General features: G+C 35.1%; 1 protein-coding gene across 4 annotated transcripts in view; it reads left to right on the top strand.

Moving 5' to 3' along the window:
* MEIS1 (Meis homeobox 1) overlaps positions 1-21586 on the top strand; it is a 154322-nt gene that overhangs the window by 35324 nt on the left and 97412 nt on the right. For all 4 annotated transcript variants that reach the window (XM_056813916.1, XM_001374559.4, XM_056813917.1 and 1 more), the window contains exon 7: positions 76-187. In XM_056813916.1, the coding sequence (XP_056669894.1) occupies positions 76-187 (112 nt within the window). The remainder of the gene's footprint in view (positions 1-75; positions 188-21586) is intronic.

The following is a 21586-nucleotide window of genomic DNA, read 5'->3' as shown; positions in this document are numbered from 1 at the left end:
TCATTATGTGATGTGGTCAGACTCAACTAATGCTAACTGATGGCTTCATTTTGATTTCTGATTGGTGCCCTACAGCCATCTTGGAACAGAGATCATGATGATACAGCATCCACACGTTCAGGAGGAACGCCAGGACCCTCCAGTGGGGGGCATACATCACATAGTGGGGACAACAGCAGTGAGCAAGGTAGGAGAACTGCCCCTTCTTGTTTGTTTGTCTCTTTTGAGGATAGGAAAATAGATGCAATTTCACAGATGGTCCTTAGGTAGACAGTTTTGCTTTGAAAAGCAAATTATTAAGTCAGTTATATCTTTTTCTTTTTTCCTGCTTCCATTCTGTCTTGGTTCCCTTCCTTCCAACTCGTCATCTAACCTCAGCTCTTCATGATTTGACTGTGGGCAACTTTAGGAAACTAGATTACAAAGTACAAATCTGCATTATGTCACAGTGGAACATTAGGACCTGCCCTCAAATGCATGTTCAAAAGACCATGTAAGCAACTATTTCTGGGATTCTAAGTTAACCAAAACTAAGATGCTTGGAAGATAGCTGTCCTTTCAGAAACACCCATGAGTGAAACACTCCATATTGGTTTGTAACACCTTTTCTATTCTTGCATATCTGATTCTTCAGAGCCTTGATTTTGGGAGTAAAGAGTTAATAGAGTTAAGAACAAAATGTGAGGAAATCAGATCAGCTTATTTTTTTGTGCTTCAACAAATGGATTATACTTTGCCTATATATGTGTGTATGCACAGATATACACACATATATGGCTGGGTAGGTGGTAGGAGGTGTACATATGTGCATTTGAGTATAGCATGTAAAAATAACTTTTTAGAGATAAAAGTTTTAGTCTTCACGGAATAGCTGAATGAGTATTTAAATGTCTTGTGCTATTTCTGAAGAGACCTACTGCAATGGGTTTTGTGCTAAATTAATGCAATTAAAATTGAAAAGAAGATTTTCAATCTGAATAGAAAACAGAATGCTTTATTGAAATTGGCTCTGAGAACGCAATAGGTATATACTTTAAAATCTGGTTTTATGATCATGTTTCAGTGAAGTGCTGTTAGACAACAAAGGAATTTTGTTTCCTAACATGGTTGAACAGCACTGATTAGAATTGCAAACTCTGCAATACATTTAACAAGGTTCATTTTCAAACTAAAACAGTAGAGTTAATTTTTTTAGGCACACGTATGCCACTTTTACTATGAATAATATCTACAAATAGAATGTTAAGTATTTGAGGCATATTATTGTCCCAAGAAAAGTTGCTGACTTCATCACAACTACAGGCTAGTAAAAAAAATGAAGCCTAGAATAGTAAACTGTTACAGATCTGAGACAGAAACAGGTAACCTTCTGACCTCTAACTTTTACTGGGAAATGATACACAACATAAATTCAAGGGGCCTTTTTTCTTTTATGTATATATGTGTGTATATTATAGCAATGCTATTCACAACACTACAATTAAGATAATGTCAGTACTTTCAAAATAAAGCCCTATTTTCATAAGCATAATTATATCGATCATTTTAAAGAAGGTATAAAGGGATATTAAAAACATTTCATGGCCTAAAATTTTCTACCTTAAGATGAATCAGTTTATATTTTGAGTAACCTTCAAATAATAGATTTCTCTGTTATTGATGCTTTCAAAGAGTCTAAAATAATTTGAATTTTAAAATGTTGTCAAGTAATTTGCCCTTTATTTAAAAACAAAACAAAACAACACCCTTACCTTATATCTTAGAATCAATAGTGTGTTTTAGTTTCAAATCAGAAGAGTGATAAGGGCTAGTTAATGTTGGTTAAGTGACTTGACCAGGGTCAAACAGCTAGGAAGTATCTGAGGTCATATTTGAACCCAGGACCTACTATCTCTAGGCCTTGCTCTCAATCCACTGAGCCACCTAACTGCCCCAAAGGAGGAGTGTAGAATGACTTGTGTTGATGCTACTATGAGGTATAACAAGGAATCAAATATTTTTCAAGTTAATTTGGCCAAGGAATATTCTCCAATTTAATAAGCACATTTTATTTTAATCAGGGGCCAACATTTTCTCCATCTAAGTAGATGTACATTTAAACCTACAGTTCTCTTACTCACTTTCCCCTTTAGGGCTTATTTAGTCTCCCAAGTATTTATACATACATTAACTCATTTGATAAATACATTATTTATATGAAATTTAAGTGGCATATTATAGTATACCCACTTGGCAGATGAAGACACTGAGCTAGGAAGACATTTAGCCATCCTTTTTCCATCAATAAAAGCTATGGTCTTGTACCTTACTGAAGAAAGGATTGGTTTTGTATATATAATTGTTCTTCCATGTTTTCCCTCTTGCCTTTTCTGGCAAGCACATATAGGTAAGCTGTGCCAAGATTTGGCCTGTAGTACATGTCCTAAATAGTTATTTACATAGTTTGAGTCAATTTTTTATCAACTAGGTAAATAACAGCCCTCTTCAAAAGATTTACAAATCCATAAAAATGTCTTCTACATATACAATAGACAGGAATAACTCAATATATCAAATATATATTGAAAGAGGTGTTTCCCCCCAAAGACACAAGTATTACATATTTGAAAGTTTTCTCTACTCTATTATTTGTACTCCCCAATCCTTTTCAGTTTACCTACTTCTTTTTGACACCTGCTATACCAAAAGAAATCCTTTAGTCATTAGCCTTCCCTGTTCCCTATCCCTTCTTTTCCCCCAGTAAAGGCCTTTATCTATTATATGACTAAGTAATTTAACAGGGTATATGTCACTGAACACTGTACCTTTGACTTAAGTGGCAATCCCTTTTAATAAAAATATATTCTTTTACTGAAAAGAAAGAAACAAAACCTTTATGAAAAGCAAAAGTTCCAAGACACCAATTCACAGCCCCTATTGATACTTATACAGTAATAATTAAATAATAATGATAACTCATTTATAGAGAAATGTATGATTATAAAGCTCTTTTCATATCCTTTGAAGCTAAGTCTTAGTGCCACCATTTTGTAGAAAATGAAACTGAATTAGAGAGGTTAAATGATCTGGCTATCAGCACTCAATAAGTGGCAGGACAGGGTCTCAAACTCCTATCTTCTTGCCCCTAGGTATAATACTCTTTCTAACCTGCTGCTTTAGCAGTATCTATAAGTTACATTTATATTATAGCTGTCATGTTACAGAAAATGGGACAGTCTTTTAAAAGAGGATTATATAGGAGAATTTTTTTAGATATTCAAAAAATAATACATTTGAACAAACATAGTAGATTTTGTTAGAGAAAAGAAGTTTCTCCTTTTGCTTAGATTGTCCACAAAATTTTCTATAAGTAAATATCTGTCAGTCTCCCCTAACATTCCCATGAGACAATGTATAGTAATTGCTTTGTCAGCCATAAATTGATACATAAATGTAAAACTAAGCAGTAACCTAACAATGACAACAAAAAAATACTTAGATAAGTGAGGGAAAAAAATCACAATTTCTCTTAGCAGCTATCTATAAGCCACTATTTATGTTATTATTAAGTCCATATAAAGCTTGTGGCCAATTAATAAGACTTTTGTTTCTTATCTAAACAACCCTCTTTCTAACCCAGTTGTTGGGAAATCTGGGTAGTGAGTTGCTACATCACATCAATTTTATTGGAAGCAGTTTTATACTATTACAATGTTGCATGTGATTGGTTTTTGTTAATTTTTAAAAAGTGTTTTAAATTGTGTTCTTTTAAACCTGTTGATGTTTATGTTATGTGGATGGAAATGTCTTTGGAAGTTTGGCAGGTCAATTGGGTGTTGGATTAAAAGATTTTTTTTTTAATTTTAGAAAATTGTTTCAGTATATTTTGAGGCATGCATGTTCTGTGATTCCCTCTGTGACTAAGGGAGGTGGAGACAATGCAGATAATTTTGACCTTAGTGATCACCATATGGTTAATAGACAAAGCACTAGGACCCAGGCAGGTGTTGGTAGTCTTCTTTGATTGGCTTAGGTTATGGTATAAATTTTTTTAATTGAAAATTTTTATTTAATTAATCAATTTAGAATATTTTGCCATGGTTACATGATCCATGTTCATGGTATGGATTTTTAATTGGCCAATAAGTTAAAGTCAAATGCTGGGCAGAGTAAAAACTATACAAAGAACTGTGAGAAGAAAAATTAGCCTTCTGGGTCAGGCCATGAAGGAATAGGCAAGGATTTGTAAGGAAAATATCCAGGGTTCATATTCTCCTTATAGCCCTGAAACAACTTACGGGGTCAAATGAGAGACCACAAGGAAAACTTGGTAGTTTATAGCAAGTTGGCGATGACTCCTTTCCCCAGTGTGTGCAGCCAGTATGTCAGAGACAGAGAATTTTTGTACACCTTCATTTCTTACATTCTCTGTATTATATTTGAATTTATTCTTTTTTTTTTTGGTAAATCAATTCTTGTAAAAAACCACATTGACTCTTAAAGCATGGAATGGGTAAGAATAAGAATTGTTTTAGAAATGAGAGGATAGATGATGTTAAAGCTAGAAGCATATTCATGTGGGCTGCCATCTTGGGGTGCAGGTCAATGCATTAGTCTTCACATTGATCAAGGCTTAAGCCAGTGGTAGGATTGTAGGATGAGTACTGAATGGATTTAGAACTGGATGGGGCCTTAGAGATCTAGTGCAGCCTCTTCATTATATATATGAGGACCCTGAGACTCAGAGAGGTTAAGTGACCTTCATGGTCTTACAGTTAGTAAGTAGAAGAGACAGGATTTGAAATTAAATCTACCTCCCAACTCAGTGTTCTTTCCATGATACTTCACTAACATAATCCCTGTTCCCCTGAGTTTGGAGCCTTGTTTGCATACATTATCCCTGTGAGGCAGCTATTATTAGTGTCACCCAGAGAGCTTAAGGGACTTGCTACCTGTCATAGAGAGTGACTTACCTACTGAGCCCAGAATTAGAACCATTATTAACTACCAATTAAATACTTTTTGTTATTTTACCCAGTTTTTTCTAATTTATGTCTAAGTGGTATCCAACAGTACCTTGATATATTACTTAATAGGTTTTTATAGACTCCTTTCTCTACAACAACCCTATAGGACAGCTAATACAAGTATCAGTATCCCCATTGTCTGATAAGGAAATTGAGGTTCATGGAATTTGGCATATGTTTTAGAGGTAGAAGAAACCTTAAATGAGGAGACTGAGACCCAGATTTTGAATTGCCTAAATCACATGGTTAAACAATAAAAGGGAAAGCTGAGACGGATACCCAAGCCTTATGATTCTAAATCCAGGGCTTCTTTTACTGTCAAAATCCTATGTGTAGGGTCAGAGCTGAGAGCTGAACTCAGGTCTTCTTTGTCTAAATCCACTATATACCCACTATGTCTCAATAAATAGATAAAGCTATCTCCCTTTGCTACATTTCCACTACCCACTCTGTGTGTATAATTCATTGTTCATAAGGACCTGCTCCCTAGGATTAGAGAGTGGTGAGGAGCCCTTGTACCTCTTGGCCCTTCATCTGGACTCTAGCTCTCCCAACTCATCCTCCATGAAATCTCTTTAGTTCTCACTGTGAGTTAATAGAAAGCAACTGCAGGACCCAAGTGGAACAGTTGGACTTATCTATGGAACACTAGACAGCAACACTCCAACTCTCCATACTTTTTCTCCCTAAAGTTCAATATTCAGGGCACTCCTTCCTTCTTGACTCCTAGCCAAAGCAGACTTATTGCTAAATAGGAATTTCGCATCAGTAGCAAATGGTGAACACACCCTTCAAAATATCACATAGCAGAATCTAGTTTTGAGTATTAAACTACCATGAAGACAGATATGTTCAAAAGTTGCATTAGGCATTGAGAAACAGTTATGTTTCACTCTTTCCAAGATTTCAAGATTAGGGGTATGGAAAAAAAAAGTAAGTGCCTTTTCTTCTCTTCAGAGTGCCCTTTCCCCTTATTTATTTGCTTAGGTTTCTTTCTTTGCAAGGAAAAAGAAAATAATATTATTAATAACATGAGACTTTATGTGGAAATGTTTAGTTTTAGAGGATTTTTTAAGTCACTAGCTGTAACTGTGATGGCACCTCTAAAACTACTTCCTAGTGTCTATTTTTTTTTTTTTGGCAAGTTTCAGACCAATGAGATGCCCTCCCTCCTCTCTTTCTGCTCCCTCTTTGGAGAGCAAAATCTGTCTGCCCCCTCCATCCTTTCAGCTTTTGTATGAGTTGGAGCAACCCACAAGCAGAAGGCAATCCCATTTATTATTGAAGGGATCTCAAGGCAGTTGTTTCAAACCTGTGAAGCTAGCAGGCCAAACTAGGAGAGGGGGGAGGGGAAAGGACAGGCTCAGAGAAGGTGGAGACAGCCCATATTAGGTACCAGATGACTGAGCAGCGATTTATTTACCAGCTAGCCTTCTTACATGAAGAAGAAAAGTAATAACAGCACAAACCCAGGCATTTGAAATAGTCAGATGTCCGATGAATAATGGGATAGATGGGAAGGAGCCCTCTGATTGGATGTCTTAATGAGCACATTTCGCACAGAGTTTGGGCTGCAGTTCCCCTTGACCTTTGCCCTTTATTGACCAAACTGACACTTCATTTTTCACATACTTCCAATTATGGTTCAGCTTAAGTGTTACCCTACCTCCTTTATTTCTTTCCTATGGACAATTTGAGAGTCGTTGAGGCCACATAAGATATTTTAATTTGAAAAACTAGCATAGCAATTCAGGTTTAGGATGTAATCTGAAACTGATGTCAGTTCACTATTTTTCTGTTGAAAACAAAAAGTCAGTATTGCTTTTTTTAGAAACAGTTGTTAGGGTCTCCCCAACACTCCCCCCCCCCCCATTTAAATAAAGTAGGTATTTCCTTAGAACTTGAGGACACTGAAAATGAAGAATGCAGAAAATTCCTTCTTGCTTTCCATTTTGATTTTCTTTTTGCCAGGGCAACTTGAATGATATCTGTTTGTTTACATTCATTAATTGAGGCTTTTCCTCAAAAGACTTGCATTTTGAAGCCTTTGAAATGTATTTTGACTAACACACTTGTTAGAGTACAGAAAAGTAAAACATCATTGTGACCATAGGTCTCAAGTCTTAGCCCATGGCAAAACCATTTACTTCTTTGATATTTAAAATACAAATTAAAGTGTAACCTTTGTATACAATAGCAAGCAGTATATGAGAGTGATTTCCTGATGGGAAAAGTCAGGTGTAATACCAAAAAAAAAAGAGGAAGTCATTACAGCATATCATTCCCTCTCTTATCAAAAGGTCTATATTATAAAGTTGTCAAGCATGTTAGATTAGCTGTATAGACAGGAGACACCTATATACTAAACTTTCTTTTCATTTTCTCATCAAACCTAGATAAGTGTCTTGTTTCCCATTTCTCTGAATTTTAAAATCATGCCAGGGGTTGAATTAAAAAGAAAGGACTAAAATTTTTGCACTAAAAAGTAGTCACTGAATATTTGGTGCATGAACTTGGCCATAAACTTTTTCATGTGAGGTTTATCTATTCACTCATTTGGCCTATCACCTAAATACTAGAGATAATTATTTTCTACTTAGACAAATGGAAAATATATCTGAAATTATTTACAACTAAATAGTGATTCCCTAAACCACAGATGTATTTGTCTAAAAATGTATGAAGTGTTGCCTACTTTATTATGTAGCCCTCTGGCATATCCGTGGCATATTTTTACTATAATATGGTAATAAAAGAATATGTAGAAGGCAGACAAAGGTTCTGTCTTTCTCAGTAAGGTGACCCCTGTTACCAAGTAACTGCTTTACTTATGAGCTTATTAAAAACTCAAAAAATGAGCTTTTCATACTTCACAGGCATTGATGTGAAAATGAGCTGTCCTGTGAGTAGTTTTCTTGATCATTTTTAGAACAATTGATTAGCCAAAGAGCGACTGTCATTAGTTGACATTGACTGATAGCAATTTGTCACAAGCTCTGAAGGTCAGCCAGACGGCTGGAGTTTCTGCTTGTCTTTGATTGACCTTTACTGATGCTATTATTATGTGATTGGTTTTGACTAGATATGACCCTCAATTGAAGAAGACAGGCCATTAGTCAGCAGGACCATTTCTCCTATTTTCTGTTTGTTTTGTATTTTTCTCTGTGTGTGAACTTATGAATGGAATATTGCATTGCTTCTAATATTCTGGGTTTTTTTAAACCTGGGAAGGCACTGGTGTTATATTAAAAGCATCACTCTGTTCCCTTTGGTTGACTTTTAACAGCAGAAATGCTTTGCCAAGTCTAGTCTTTGCTGCTGGCATTTGACATTTACACCTGTGCAGTGCTTTGGTTGTTGCAAATGGCAGATAAGGATTTTTTTTTTCTTCTTAGAGAGAGGAACTGAATTGCTACATGTATAACTTCTGAATCTATGTACAGATTCCTTCAGAGCCCTAGACTTAACAATTTTTATCTCTTAAGAATCATGTTATATTTTAAAAATAATGATTGAGTAGCAGAAAATTATCTTCATAATGACATGATGTCAATTCATCATTTGACTCTGAAGCCGGAGGGTGTGAAAACTCTGTGTGTGTGTGTGTGTGTGTGTGTGTGTGTGTGTGTGTGTGTGTGTGTGTGTTCTTGTCAGTTTTGCTCACCCTTCTGGGAGTTAAAGAAAGCTCTCACAGTGTTAACAGTATTAGCATTTCAGACAAAGTGGGATACTTTTCCATTATAATGAATCAAGAAGTAAATTGTTCACATCCTCATAGTGGTGAAAATTTACCCTCCTGTACTCTTAGCATCAGTTATTTCAAGTAATAAGTAAATTTTAGACTTTTTTTTAACAGTCTCAAAACAGTCAACTTAATCAAAATTAAACTAAAACAACTCAAACATACAGAGGTTATAGCTTTCAGTTCTTTCATTAGTCCCAAATACGACTTTTCCTTTCTCCTCTTTCTTCCTCTCTATCATCTCCTCTTATGATTAAATTTAATTTTGAGCTGAAAGTAATAACTTGCTTTTCAGGTCAGCTCTCGTAGGCAAATTCCAAAGCCACAACACAAAATCTGGCAAAGTTTCAACATGGATTTCAGTTTCTGTTTAGGAAACTACATGAAGAGAGAATTCATTGCACCAAGATGGTGGATTCCTCAGATGCTGTCACACTGTTGGTAAAGCAAAACTAAGGAAGATAAGTTTAGAAAAGTATATGCTAAACTAAATTCTAAGTTTTTAGAGCTTAATTCCATTTGCAGATAAGTTGAAAAATTAACTTGAATTGCATTTAAGGTTTAATTTAGCAAACATTAAACACCTATTATATAAGCTTATAAAATTTAAAAATAAATTTAAATATTTTGTGTGTCACATAGAACAGAATGCATCCTTAAATTTTATGAGACCTGAATTCTAGATTTTCTTATAGCATGAATTTATAAGTTTTATCACATTGCAGTGTCCCATATTTCCCCAGAAGTTATAAATTCACTGGAGTAGCAATGGACAAGAGCTTGGGGTAGGTGTCACATGGTTCAGCCAGATTGTGACATCCATGGACTAGTACTAAGAATCCCATTAATGCTTCAGAATTTCAGAGGCTAGAACAAATCCAGTACTCCTGAAATGATATAGTAATATGCTTGGATTGGTTAGTTTGGGAAAGGATTTCACAGATTAAAATAGGCCCTAGGAAAAATTTAGTAGTACAAGAAATTTGTCTTTATTATTCTTTAGGATCTCATTATTGCACTCTTTCATTCTCATACCTCTGCTATCTGGTAATCTAGGGCCCTCTACTGTTCTGCTTAGTCTGGCTTTACCTCTCCAGTCATGTTCTAGATTTTAGGATTTTCTTCATCCATATCCCCCTATCTATATTAAAGTTTATATATTTTGTGCTCTATTTTCAGGGGGCATAGTTTTGTTTTTGTTTTTTTTCTCCTAAGGGACAGAGAGCTTTTCTAATATCTAGCCTACATGTCATGGTATTTGGAACTTTATAGCTACGAAGGATGGCTGAGCCAGTTTGGTTCAACACCTTATGTATTGATGGATATTAATGACCCAGGTAATGATACATTTTAATAGAAACATTTTAGAGATAATTTCTTAACCCTGAGAAATGACTCAAATTATGGGAATTAAGCATGTTCGCAGCAGATGGGGCATTGAATTGCTCTTTAAATCATTCAGAGATATTCTTGTCTTCCTATTCTTTGTACTGACTCTACTGTCAACACTCATATCCTATGCTGATCCTGTGGCACATCAGGAATTGATCTTATCCTAGGGGTTACAGAAACTCTGGAATTTCTTTAGAGGCTACTGGATTAAAGTCTGGGGCAAGGAACCTGAAGCCAGGTAATGCTGCTTGTCCAAATGTTAAGGGTGGTTTATATCCTGTATTTTTTCACATTAGCAAATGCCATGGTAAAAAATGGCCATGTTTTTCACCTCCTCCTTAGATGCATCCATTAATTTATTTTCCCCATAAAAAAGATGCAAGGTTGTATTTACTAATTAAGGATAGGATTATAGAGTCTGATTTTAGTCTTAGAAGAGACCAAGTCAAACAATAAATCCATGTCAGATAATTTTTCTTAGAAAAGGAGGGGGCTCCCCATATGAATACTTAGGGAAGAAAAAAAACAAATATAGAGGTGGAGGCACAAAAATTTGGGTGAACTTCTTTTTTTTAATATTTTATTTGATAATTTCCAAGCATTATTCATTAAAGACATAGATCATTTTCTTTTCCTCCCCCTAACCCCCCATAGCCGACACGTAAATGCACTGGGCATTACATGTTTTCTTGATTTGAACCCATTACTATGTTGATAATATTTGCATTAGAGTGTTCATTTAGAGTCTCTCCTCTGTCATGTCCCCTCAACTGCTGTATTCAGGCAGTTGCTTTTCCTCGGTGTTTCTACTCCCACAGTTTATCCTCTGCTTATAATGGTGTTTTTTTCTCCTAGATCCCTGCAAATTGTTCAGGGACATTACACCGCCACTAATGGAGAAGTCCATTACATTCGATTATACCACAGTGTATTAGTCTCTGTGTACAATGTTCTCCTGGTTCTGCTCCTCTCACTCTGCATCACTTCCTGGAGGTCGTTCCAGTCTCCATGGAACTCCTCCACTTTATTATTCCTTTTAGCACAATAGTATTCCATCACCAACATATACCACAATTTGCTCAGCCATTCCCCAATTGATGGGCATCCCCTCGTTTTCCAGTTTTTGGCCACCACAAAGAGCACAGCTATGAATATTTTTGTACAAGTCTTTTTGTCCATTATCTCTTTGGGGTACAGACCCAGCAGTGCTATGGCTGGATCAAAGGGTAGATATTCTTTTGTCACCCTTTGGGCATAGTTGGGTGAACTTCTAAGGAGAACAGTTTTTCTGGAATTTTGAGTAGGTAAAGAAGAGCAATAGGGTTGGCTGGAAAGGTAGGTAGTACATTCCAGGCAACAAGAGATAGTTTGGGCAAATGATCAGAGAGGGAATAGAATGATGACTGAGGATCAGAACAGTGTGAACAATATAAAACTTAGTGTCAGGAAGACTTGGGGTAATAGAATAATAGAATTTGTAAAGGACCTCAGCAGCATTCTAGTCTAAACCATACACAAAGGGAATTTCTATAGTAATGTATTTGACAAGTGGTTACCTTGCCACTGTTTGAAGATCTCTCAGGAGGCACGGTATTCATATCCTCTTGCTACATACAGCCTCTTTTGGCTAGATTTAATTGCTAGGAAGTTTTGTTTTTTTATTGACTTTTTTTTTTTTTGCCAAATCTACCTCAACAATATCCACCCATTGCTCCTGGTTCTGTCCTTTGGGGACAATGAGAACAAAGCTAATGCTTCTTTTATATGACGATCTTTTGTATTTCTGGAGACAAGCATCATGGCCCATTGGGTCTTTTCTAGGCTAAAAATGCACAGTTTCTTCAACTGATCCTCATATTGACATGGACTCAAGACCCTTCACCATCCCATTTGCCTTCTTCTGGACACTCCACTTTATTGATGTCCTCAGGATTTATTCCTGCATCAAACACTTTGAAAGCCTAATCAAATCACTTAGCCTTTTTGAGCCTTAGAGCTCAAATACCCCATCAGCAAGATGGGGATAAGAACATCTGTATTAAAAGGTTGTTGTGAGAATGAAATGAGATAATGTATTTAAAACATTTTGCAAGCCTCAAATCACTACGTGTTTAAATGTGACTTGTACGTAATAATAGTGGCAGTTCAGTTTGAGAGTTCTGATGTTGAAAAGGTAGATTGAAATCAGATTGTGGCAAGATTGAAAATATCCTAAAAGCAACAGGAAGTCACAACATTTTTGAGTAAAAGAGTTGCACAGTCAGACCTATGTTTTAGGAGGACCATTTTGGAAAGGTATTTTGAACAGGATTTGAATAGGGAGAGCCTGGAAGAAAGCAGTTAGTTACCACCTTCTCCAAAACTTGCACCCCCCTTGTTTAAAAAATATATCTTAAAATTTAACATTGAATATCAATACAACCAACTTAACTGCCTTAGTGAATATTTAAATTGTAATTAGTTCATTTCAGTATACACTTTGTAAGTTTTTTTCAACCATTCCCTCTACATCCTTATCAAGATTCTTCACCCATTTATTATCATTAATCTTTCCTCTTTTTTGAACATTATGTATACTTCCTTCTTTTTTTACTTTTTTTCTTCCTTAGGAATAGTTTTTAAAAAGAGTTTTTCCAGATTTTTTTGTATTTCTTATAATGGGAGACTTAATAGCATTATAATATTGTATTACATTGAGGTACAACAATTTATTTAATCTTTTCTCTATTATTGGACATTTAGATTGTTTTTGTTTTTTTTCTTTAGTAATTATAAATAAGGCTGCCAAGCAACACCTTTTAATAGATGCCTTTTTAGTTTTTGATGAAAATTTCAAGTATATTTCCAACAAATAATTATTGGGTTAAAGGGTTTATTTTATTTTATTTTTTGTAATCTCTGGTAGGATTTATGACTACAAGAATTCTACTTTGATACCTGCTGCTTACAAATGGTCTCTCCCTTTGCTTAATTAAGAGTGCATGGTGCATTAAATTTGAAGTTAGAGATCCATACAATAATAAATAATGGAAGGGACTTTAGTGATCACTGAGTCAATGCCTTAATATTACTGATGAAATAACTGGTGCCCAGAGAGGTTAGGAAGGATTTGAATCAAGGATCACTGACTCCTAATTCAAGGCTCTTTCCACGATACCATGTTGCCTATCATTAATTGTATTTGGTTCCAATTCTGATTCTGCAACTTATTAGCTGTGTAACTTTGGCCAAGTTGCCCAATTTTTCTGGGCTACAGTTTTCCTATCCACAAAAAAAGAACTAGAGAATCTTTTTGGTCTCTTCCAACTCAACAACAAAATCTTATGACCTCTTATAAGTTCATTATGATAGGAATAAATAGATTGTAACTCCCATAACAATGTATGTGTCTTCCCTATTCATACTTATTCAAAATTAAATCATATATAAATTGCTAATCTTTCTGCTGTTCCTCATCTAGAAAATGGTCCCATTTTCTAATGGGTATGGGATGGCGGCAGATTGTAGATGCAAAAGAGCTAGCTAATCACTCTATGATAAATCACTGGGGAAAGAAAGAGAGTGATTGAATACCAAAACTGACTTCATGAGTTTTTCATCTGTTTTTTTTTTCCTTTGGGAAGTTTAAGGTGAAATTTTAAAATGCCTGCTATGTGCTAAGAATCTCAGAACTGGGAGGCAACTGGGTAACTCAATGGATTGAGAACCAGGCCTAAAGAAGGGAGGTCCTAGGTTCAAATCTGACTTCAGACATTTCCTAGCTGTGTGACCCTGAGCAAGTCACTTAACCCCCATTGCCTAGCCCCTACTACTCTTCTGCCTTGTAACAAATACACAGTATTGATTCTATGACAGAAGGTAAGGGTTTGGGGGGGAAAAGAATCTTAGAGCTGAAAAGGATCTCAATAGATACCTAGTCCAACTATAGCTAAACAACAATTTCTAATGCAACATAATCAACAAATGGTTCTCCAAATTCATCTTGAAGACCTTCAGTGAGGGAGAACCCAATACTTATGAAGGCAGTACACTGAATTTATAGATAGCTTCAATTATTAGAAAGTTTTTCCTGATATGAAGCCAAAATTTGCCTCTTTGTAACTTTCATCCCATACTCCTGAATCTGCCCTCTGTAGCTAAACAGTATGTCTAATCTCTTCCACCTAATCTCCCATTGAATGTGATCAAATAAAACTGTCATGTCTCTCCCAGGTTCGTCTTCAGGCTAACCATCTCCAGTTCCTTCAGACTCTTTGTAAGAGGAAATAAAGGCCATTCACCATCTTGGTTGCTCTCCTTTAGATGGTCCTCAGTTTTGTCTTTTTTAAACTGTAGGATCTGGAACTGAACACAAAAGTTTAGATGTATTATGACTAGGGCAGAATACAGAGGGACCTTCACCTGCTTATTCCTGGAAGTTATGTATCTCAATACATTCAAAGATCACATTAACTTTTTTGGCTGCCACATTATACTGCTGACTCGTAATGAGTGTAGTCCCACTAAAACCCCAGTATATTTTTTAGATAAATTTTTTCTAACCATGCATTCCCCATTCTATATTTGTGAGTTGATTTGTTAAAAACCCATTAAGATTTTGCATTCATCTCTATTGAATTTCACCCTATTAGATTTGACCCAGTGCTCCAACATGTAAAGATTTTATTGGATATTGCCTCTGTCATCATATAGGTGTACTTTTGTTTCATGTAACTGCATGACCATAATCTTATAGTGACCTCTATTCTTTATGTTTTTCTGCCTTATAAATTACCTGAAAAAACATTTAATGAAATCTGGGTCTACAACTAGTAATTTCTAACCAAATCCATTATTTTCGATATTTCTACACTGATCAAGTGACATACATAATTTTGCCAAAATTTCAAAGAATGCAATGATTTTATATGTAGAAGCTGTATTTTTCCTTAAAACAAAACTCTGTGGCTTATATTGTCTGACAATTGTCATGTTTAGTTTGAAAGCAATCTTTGGAAAAAATTTGAGAGGTAGGAAAGAGTTAGAAAATTTGGGTTGTAGTGGGTTTTCCCCCTCTCCTTTCCTACAAGATAGAGTTGCATAATTTTAGCCTAATCTAGCTTTTCTTAGCTTATGTATGCCCGCTTTTCTTAGCTTATGTATGCCTTAACCTTTTGATAATAAAGGAAACAATTTTGGAAAACATTTATTGATTAAATAAACAATTGAATGTTAACAGTTAATGATAGGGAATAGGAGTGTTGCTCTAGATTCCAGAAATATTCCCAACACTAAATGTTGGTATTTGGAAGGGAAGCAATAGGTTTTTATTATGAAGAGAAGCAGAATGATTGTCATAAATACCAATCATATTCTTTAGACTTAATTTTCATATTTGAAATAGAGGCAGTTGGTTTAATGTGTCTCTTACTTTGTGGCTGGAACAGATTCTATTTTTAATCTGTAAGTAGAATATGGCATAGGGCCATGTGCTGCCTTGATCCAAATGCATAACTCCTGTTGATATCAGTTAGTTTCAAGATAGATTGGAATTATGTAGTCTTTATTTTGAATATCCTTTTTCCTTTTAAATTAAGCATGCTGAACAAATTCTAGCACTTTTCAAGTCAAAATAAAGTGTTTTCATAATATAGCAACCATGCTGGCTTAAGGGAATAATGCTACAATCCCAAATAGACACACACACATAACCGTAGAATTGGTTTTCAGACAGAGTGAGGCAACTGGGCTCTGGAATCTGGCTGCATAGTAAAGTACATGGGTGTATTGAACTACACAGAATTGCCTTTAAATGGAAAGAGAAGAAAGCCTTTTTCTTTGGATGGCTTTTTGTTCATCTTGGCACTCCATAGTTAGTGAGATAATCCAGCAGGAGGTACCTTGTACTTTCTCATCCTTATTGCCCCAGTGGTGGGAATGGTATGATAATATTTAGTCAGAATTGACAGAATAGACAGAATTGCTTCTATAAACTAATGTCCTCAAATCATAACTGTTACATCAAGATTGTTTGATTACCTGGCAATCATCCCTTTCTCTGTGATAGCTTCTGGATCACCTGGGAGGATTTGACAGTCCTCATGTTTATTACCCAATTGTCCCGTAGTAATTGCAGCAAAAGACAAACAAAAATGCAAGTACTTGTTGACCTTGACTTTTTTCCACAAGATATTGGACTCGATAGCTCTATTACTGTTGAACTGATAAGGGTTGTAAACAGTAGCTTAAGAAAAATGTTTTATTCCCAGAGGAAAATGCCATATTACTGTGGGAAATGGCAACAGACTAGTGCCCTTTTCCACATTTACTTGATTCACCTTTATTTGGGCTGTGGGAAAAGAAAGTGGTGAAAACATGACAACTTTCTTTTAGTACTTTAATATCTTCATACAAGCATTCTTGGAATTTTTTAAATTGTGTAGGTAGTTGTCTAGAATATGTTCAAGATGTTTCTGTATCTTATGATTTCTAAATATATCACTTAATCTCATTCTTAATTTCAGAGAGTAAGATCATATTTTTTGAAAGTTAAATAAGCTTTCAGTGTCAAAGTATTTTTCTCAGCCACTAATGAAACACATGATAGTCAAACTGGGGATCCTCATTCCCACAATAGGGTGCCCCAGTGAAATCGAATTGGCCATGGCAAATATTTACCCAGGGACAGTGTAGAGGTTGACTGGAGGATTTGGTAGTTAGTATTTGTCTTTGGGTATGGGGTCTTAAATCTTGGACTTGAACTAAAATGCCATGTGATTCCTGTCTCAGTAAGACATAAAGCATCAAAGGTGACCTATTCCACTTGTGCTTAAAAATCCCACTGTGTTTTTCTTCCATGGAGAAATATTTTGGCTCAGTGTTATTAGATTTAACTTTTGCTCTTAAAGAGTTGTTTTGATGCAGAGTGAAATGATGGGGGGAATTGATTTCTCTGCATCTACTGTGGCCTAGATTCTTAACCTATGAAAATATTTCCTAGGGAATTAAGAACTAGTGGTTCATAGAGTGATAAATGCTAAGCCAGTCATTGGGTATGTATACCATGGAAATTATGTGATCTTCATCAGCTGGGACTCAGAATTTACTTGACTTGCAATTCTATTGTAATTGGAAACCACTAATAACAACAACAATAACAACACATTCATATATCACTTTAAGATTTGTGAAATCTTTTCTTCAAAATAAGTCTCTGAAGTGGTACAAATATCATTGCATCTATATAACTAATAATTTAATGCTAATGCTAAGAGAATAAATATCATGGGTATAATAATTTAATATTTGCTGACTGCCTAGTGTTTTGCCTTCTTTTGTTTTGTTTTTAATCACAAAGTAATTATATATCTTCGGGACAGCTTGGTGTCCCAGTGGATAGAGTGCCAGACCTAGCTGGAGTCAAGAAACATCTTTCTAAGTTCAAATCAGGCCTCAGATACTTACTAGAGGTATGAGCCTAGACAAGTCTCCTAACCTAAACCCTGTTTGCTTCAGTTTTCTCATCTGTAAAATGAACTGGAGAAGGAAAAATGGCAAGCCACCACAGTATCTTTGACAAGAAAACCCCAAACGAGGTCACAGAGAGTCAGATATAAGTGAAACAACTATGTATTGATGTTGAACTGTTTTTCCAATTATCTAGAATGAGAATGTGATTTGATGATAATCATATTATCTAATATTAGTAGCATAAAATTTATTTTTATTTTTTGGAAGAGATTGTGTAGAAGCTTGAGATACTAGGTCTTAAGTCCAAATTTGACCCACTTTTATGATTTTTTTTTTTGGCTTGGATTTGTGATGTTGTCAATGTAGGAGATTCCAGAGTAAAGAAGATCCCTCTATCAATTTGGAACAACTACCTTTATTTTAGAGTCTTAGAATGATGCCTGGGCCACTAAGAAGGTTAAAAGATTTGCCCAGGCTCATATACCCAATAAGTGTCAAAGACAGGATCTGAATCCAGATCATCCTGACTCAGGACAAATATTGATCCATTATGTCTTACTGCCTTTCAAAGCTTACCATGATACTCTTAGTCATTTGCTACTTATTCAGTATCTAAAATAGAATTATTCCTTAGAAATTTTGCTCGTTAGCCTATATCTCTCCTAGAAAATATTTCTTCTTAAGGACATTTCAGACAAAATCAGGATTTAATTTATTGAGTCTTTGAGTTAAAATTTTCAGAGGTCATTTGGAAAGCCACAGAGAATGAATTTTTTATTGTCCTTCAAATAACTTCTTTCTTCCTAACCTCCTGTCTTTCTTCCTTACAGCATAGTCACCTCTATAGTTCTTCATTATCTTTCTTGCTTTTAACTAGCTGACATACATCTTTCTATGGTTCTTTCTATATGTGCGAAATAATATTTAAATCTTTGTAATGACAGGTGCCACTATGGATCATTATGATAGTAGATGACAAATGAAATTAGAAAGAATTTACTTCTGACTTGATGTATTTCTTTTCTGTGAAAGAAAAATAGCACCAAACCTTAATATTGTTGATTATTCTCTGGTGAATTTATTAGAAATGAATAAAGGGTAGATTTGTTTTTAAGAGGTGTATCTTACTGCAAAAGCAGCATATAATGAAAAATTTAGAGTGTGTTTTGGTTAGAATATGCTTTTTTAGGAGGAAGTGCTTTTTAGCTCTTCAAAATAGTCATTGAGAAATAAAGCAATCTCATGAATTATTGGAAATGAGGGGCTTTTTTTGGAGGAAGGTTGAGTCTTGGACCAGCTATGTAAGAGATTCTTTTGGTGAGCAGTGGAAGAGCAACTCTCTTGTGGGGAAATTTGGAAGATGTCTGAGTTTATCAGAGAATTCAGGATGAACATTAGCTATGGCTTCCCACCGAGATGCTTTGTGGGTAAACTTCCTTGCTGGGTGGATGATGTGGCATTTCTTGTCACTTCCTCAAATTCCTTCCCCCTGCCTATCAGTCTTTCTCTGTACTTATCTGAATTGAGCTTCAGACAGCTAGAGCTAATCCAGGTTCCTATTTCAGATGAACAGAGGTAAAGCAGTGACATTGCGATTTCTCAGCTAATGAAAGGTAGAGGAGTATACGTAGAATTGGATACTAGTAGCAGCATTTTAACTCCTGTCATTTTGGGTCTATTCTTTTGAGTTGAACTCCATTATTATCCTTCCTTGAACTCTGACTCTTAGATTGATTCCAGTTGGAACAGAAACCCTGTAGACCTCAACTTAAAGACTTAAATTATTTCTATCAGTAGAGTGCTGCTTCATTTATTCCACTGAGATCTCATCATCATCAATTATTATTTATTAAGCAACTACTATGAAAGGTAAAAGACAATTCTTGTCTTCAAGAAGCTAACAAGAAATTTAGAGTACATTAAAAGAAATTATACAAATAAGAATTTTAGATTCAGAGACACAATTTTAGAGATGGAAGGAATATTAAGGCTATCAATTCTTTCCTTTTATGATGGAGGATGGACTCAGTAATATGACTGTGAGCTCATTGCTCTTATCTTTCTGAGGGAAAAAATCATACTATATTTGACTATAAAAATAACCCAAAAATGATTTGCGTCTATTTTCTGGAGTTTTGATATTGGGTTTTTTTTCCCCCTTCTTGAGAAGATTTGGTTGGGAGGGAAATTATAAGGTTGTCATTAGATTTTGTTTCTCTTTACTTTCTGTACTACACAAGTGGCAGGAATAAAAAAAGGGCAATCACATGTTTCTAGAACTTTATATTTCCCAAGAAGTAAAACACTATCTCCCTTAGCGAGTACATTGTACAAACACCATTTTCCCACTTAATAAATGCTTGTTGAACTGAACTAAAAAAAATTCTCATTTGTTATTCAGTCATGGGGATGGGTAAGGATGCGATAAGCACTGAATCAGTCTTTCCTTTGTCTGTTTTTGTGTTTTAATTTTCAAGAAAGGAAAAATAAAATTGAAAAAGATTCATGGTTCCTGGTTAGAGTGACCTAATTTCTCTCTCCTTGGATGCTGCTTCTGTGGGTGGAGGCAGCTCTTGAACTAGTCAAGTAATGTTTTTTATATGACAGAGAACATTTTAATAAATGCTTTGAAAATTTTCTGGATTTGACTAAAGTTAAGACAGGTTAAAAGAAGATTTGAGTGTCAAGTATTATTCAGTGAACTTTGCCTTTCTTTGGAAATTGATTATGTCTTCCTTTATGAGATACTGTAGAAGTTTATGAACTTCATATGGGATTACATACTAACATCCATATTTCCCAGATTCTTCAATCATTAGACACTACTTTTTTCATAGAGACAACTGTAGGCAAGAGTGAATGAAATGAAGCTAAATAACCACAGATTGTACCAATGTTTGAGGATCATTCCTAAACTTTTATTCTAGAAAAGTTGGGAACTTTATAGCATGGAATGGAATTATTTGAGAATTGTTTCATTTCTTTGGTGAAAAGATAGGATGTACTCATGGAACTAAAAAAATAGAATTGGAGGATAATGGGGAAAGTATTGAAAAATACTTTTATTTGGAAGGGAAAAAACCTGTGTTCAATTCATAACTCAATAGCAATTAGTGTTAAGTCATGACCAAAAGAGTATAACACCAATGAAAGAGGGATATGGTATGCCTACCTGGAATGGAGCTACAGACAAGTGCTAATGCTTGATTGAAGAGGGCTAATAGAGGCGTTTGGAAAGATCACATAGTCCAGACCATACTTATGAGTGAAGGAAAAATTACTTGTTTCTGTTGTAGCAGCCAGTATTCCATTTAATGTTCCATAGCTCTCTTTTTACCTGAGTAGTAAAGAAGTTGAAAAGAGTGTGCTTCAATATGTAGACTACACCAGATGGTGAGTTACTAGAACAGCAGATACTAAAGTTTAATCTCTGGGCACTGGATCCCTCATCTTTAAGTAGATATAGTTACCACACAAAGGTTCATTTTAATGATACCGATATAGCATATTTTATTAGTTGTTCATTTAAATTGCAAGGAATTATGTTTATAGAAAATAAGGCCCTGGAATTGTTCATGAATGAATGATGAGGACATAGTCAAAAGGTTTGTTATTTGGATATGGTTAATTTAGACCAAAAGCAATTTACAAAAATTATGACCCCTCATGTGTTCCACTTTCTTCTCCTTTATGTTCTTCCAAATATGTAATGAGGAAAAACCTTGCTATTCTTGCACTGTCCAATTAAGTCTCTGGGACATAAGTTAAAATTGAACTGTCATTCAAGGTAACTATTGATAAAATACCTTTTATTAACAACTAACTTAACTCAATTCCTCAGACTGAGGAAGTCAAAGTTGCCATTCCTGAGGGCCTTGATTGTAATGAAAGATTTTTTTAAAGGGAATAAGGATAAGATATTGCATTTTAAGTTATTTCCTATTTATTTTTCCTGCATAAAAGGATCATACATCAATGATATGTCTGACCAGAAAAG

The sequence above is a fragment of the Monodelphis domestica genome, chromosome 1 (genome assembly GCF_027887165.1).
Source record: "Monodelphis domestica isolate mMonDom1 chromosome 1, mMonDom1.pri, whole genome shotgun sequence".
Lineage (NCBI taxonomy): Eukaryota > Metazoa > Chordata > Mammalia > Didelphimorphia > Didelphidae > Monodelphis > Monodelphis domestica.
Note: the sequence above shows the minus strand (reverse complement) of the source record. Positions and strands in the feature narration are given on the sequence as shown.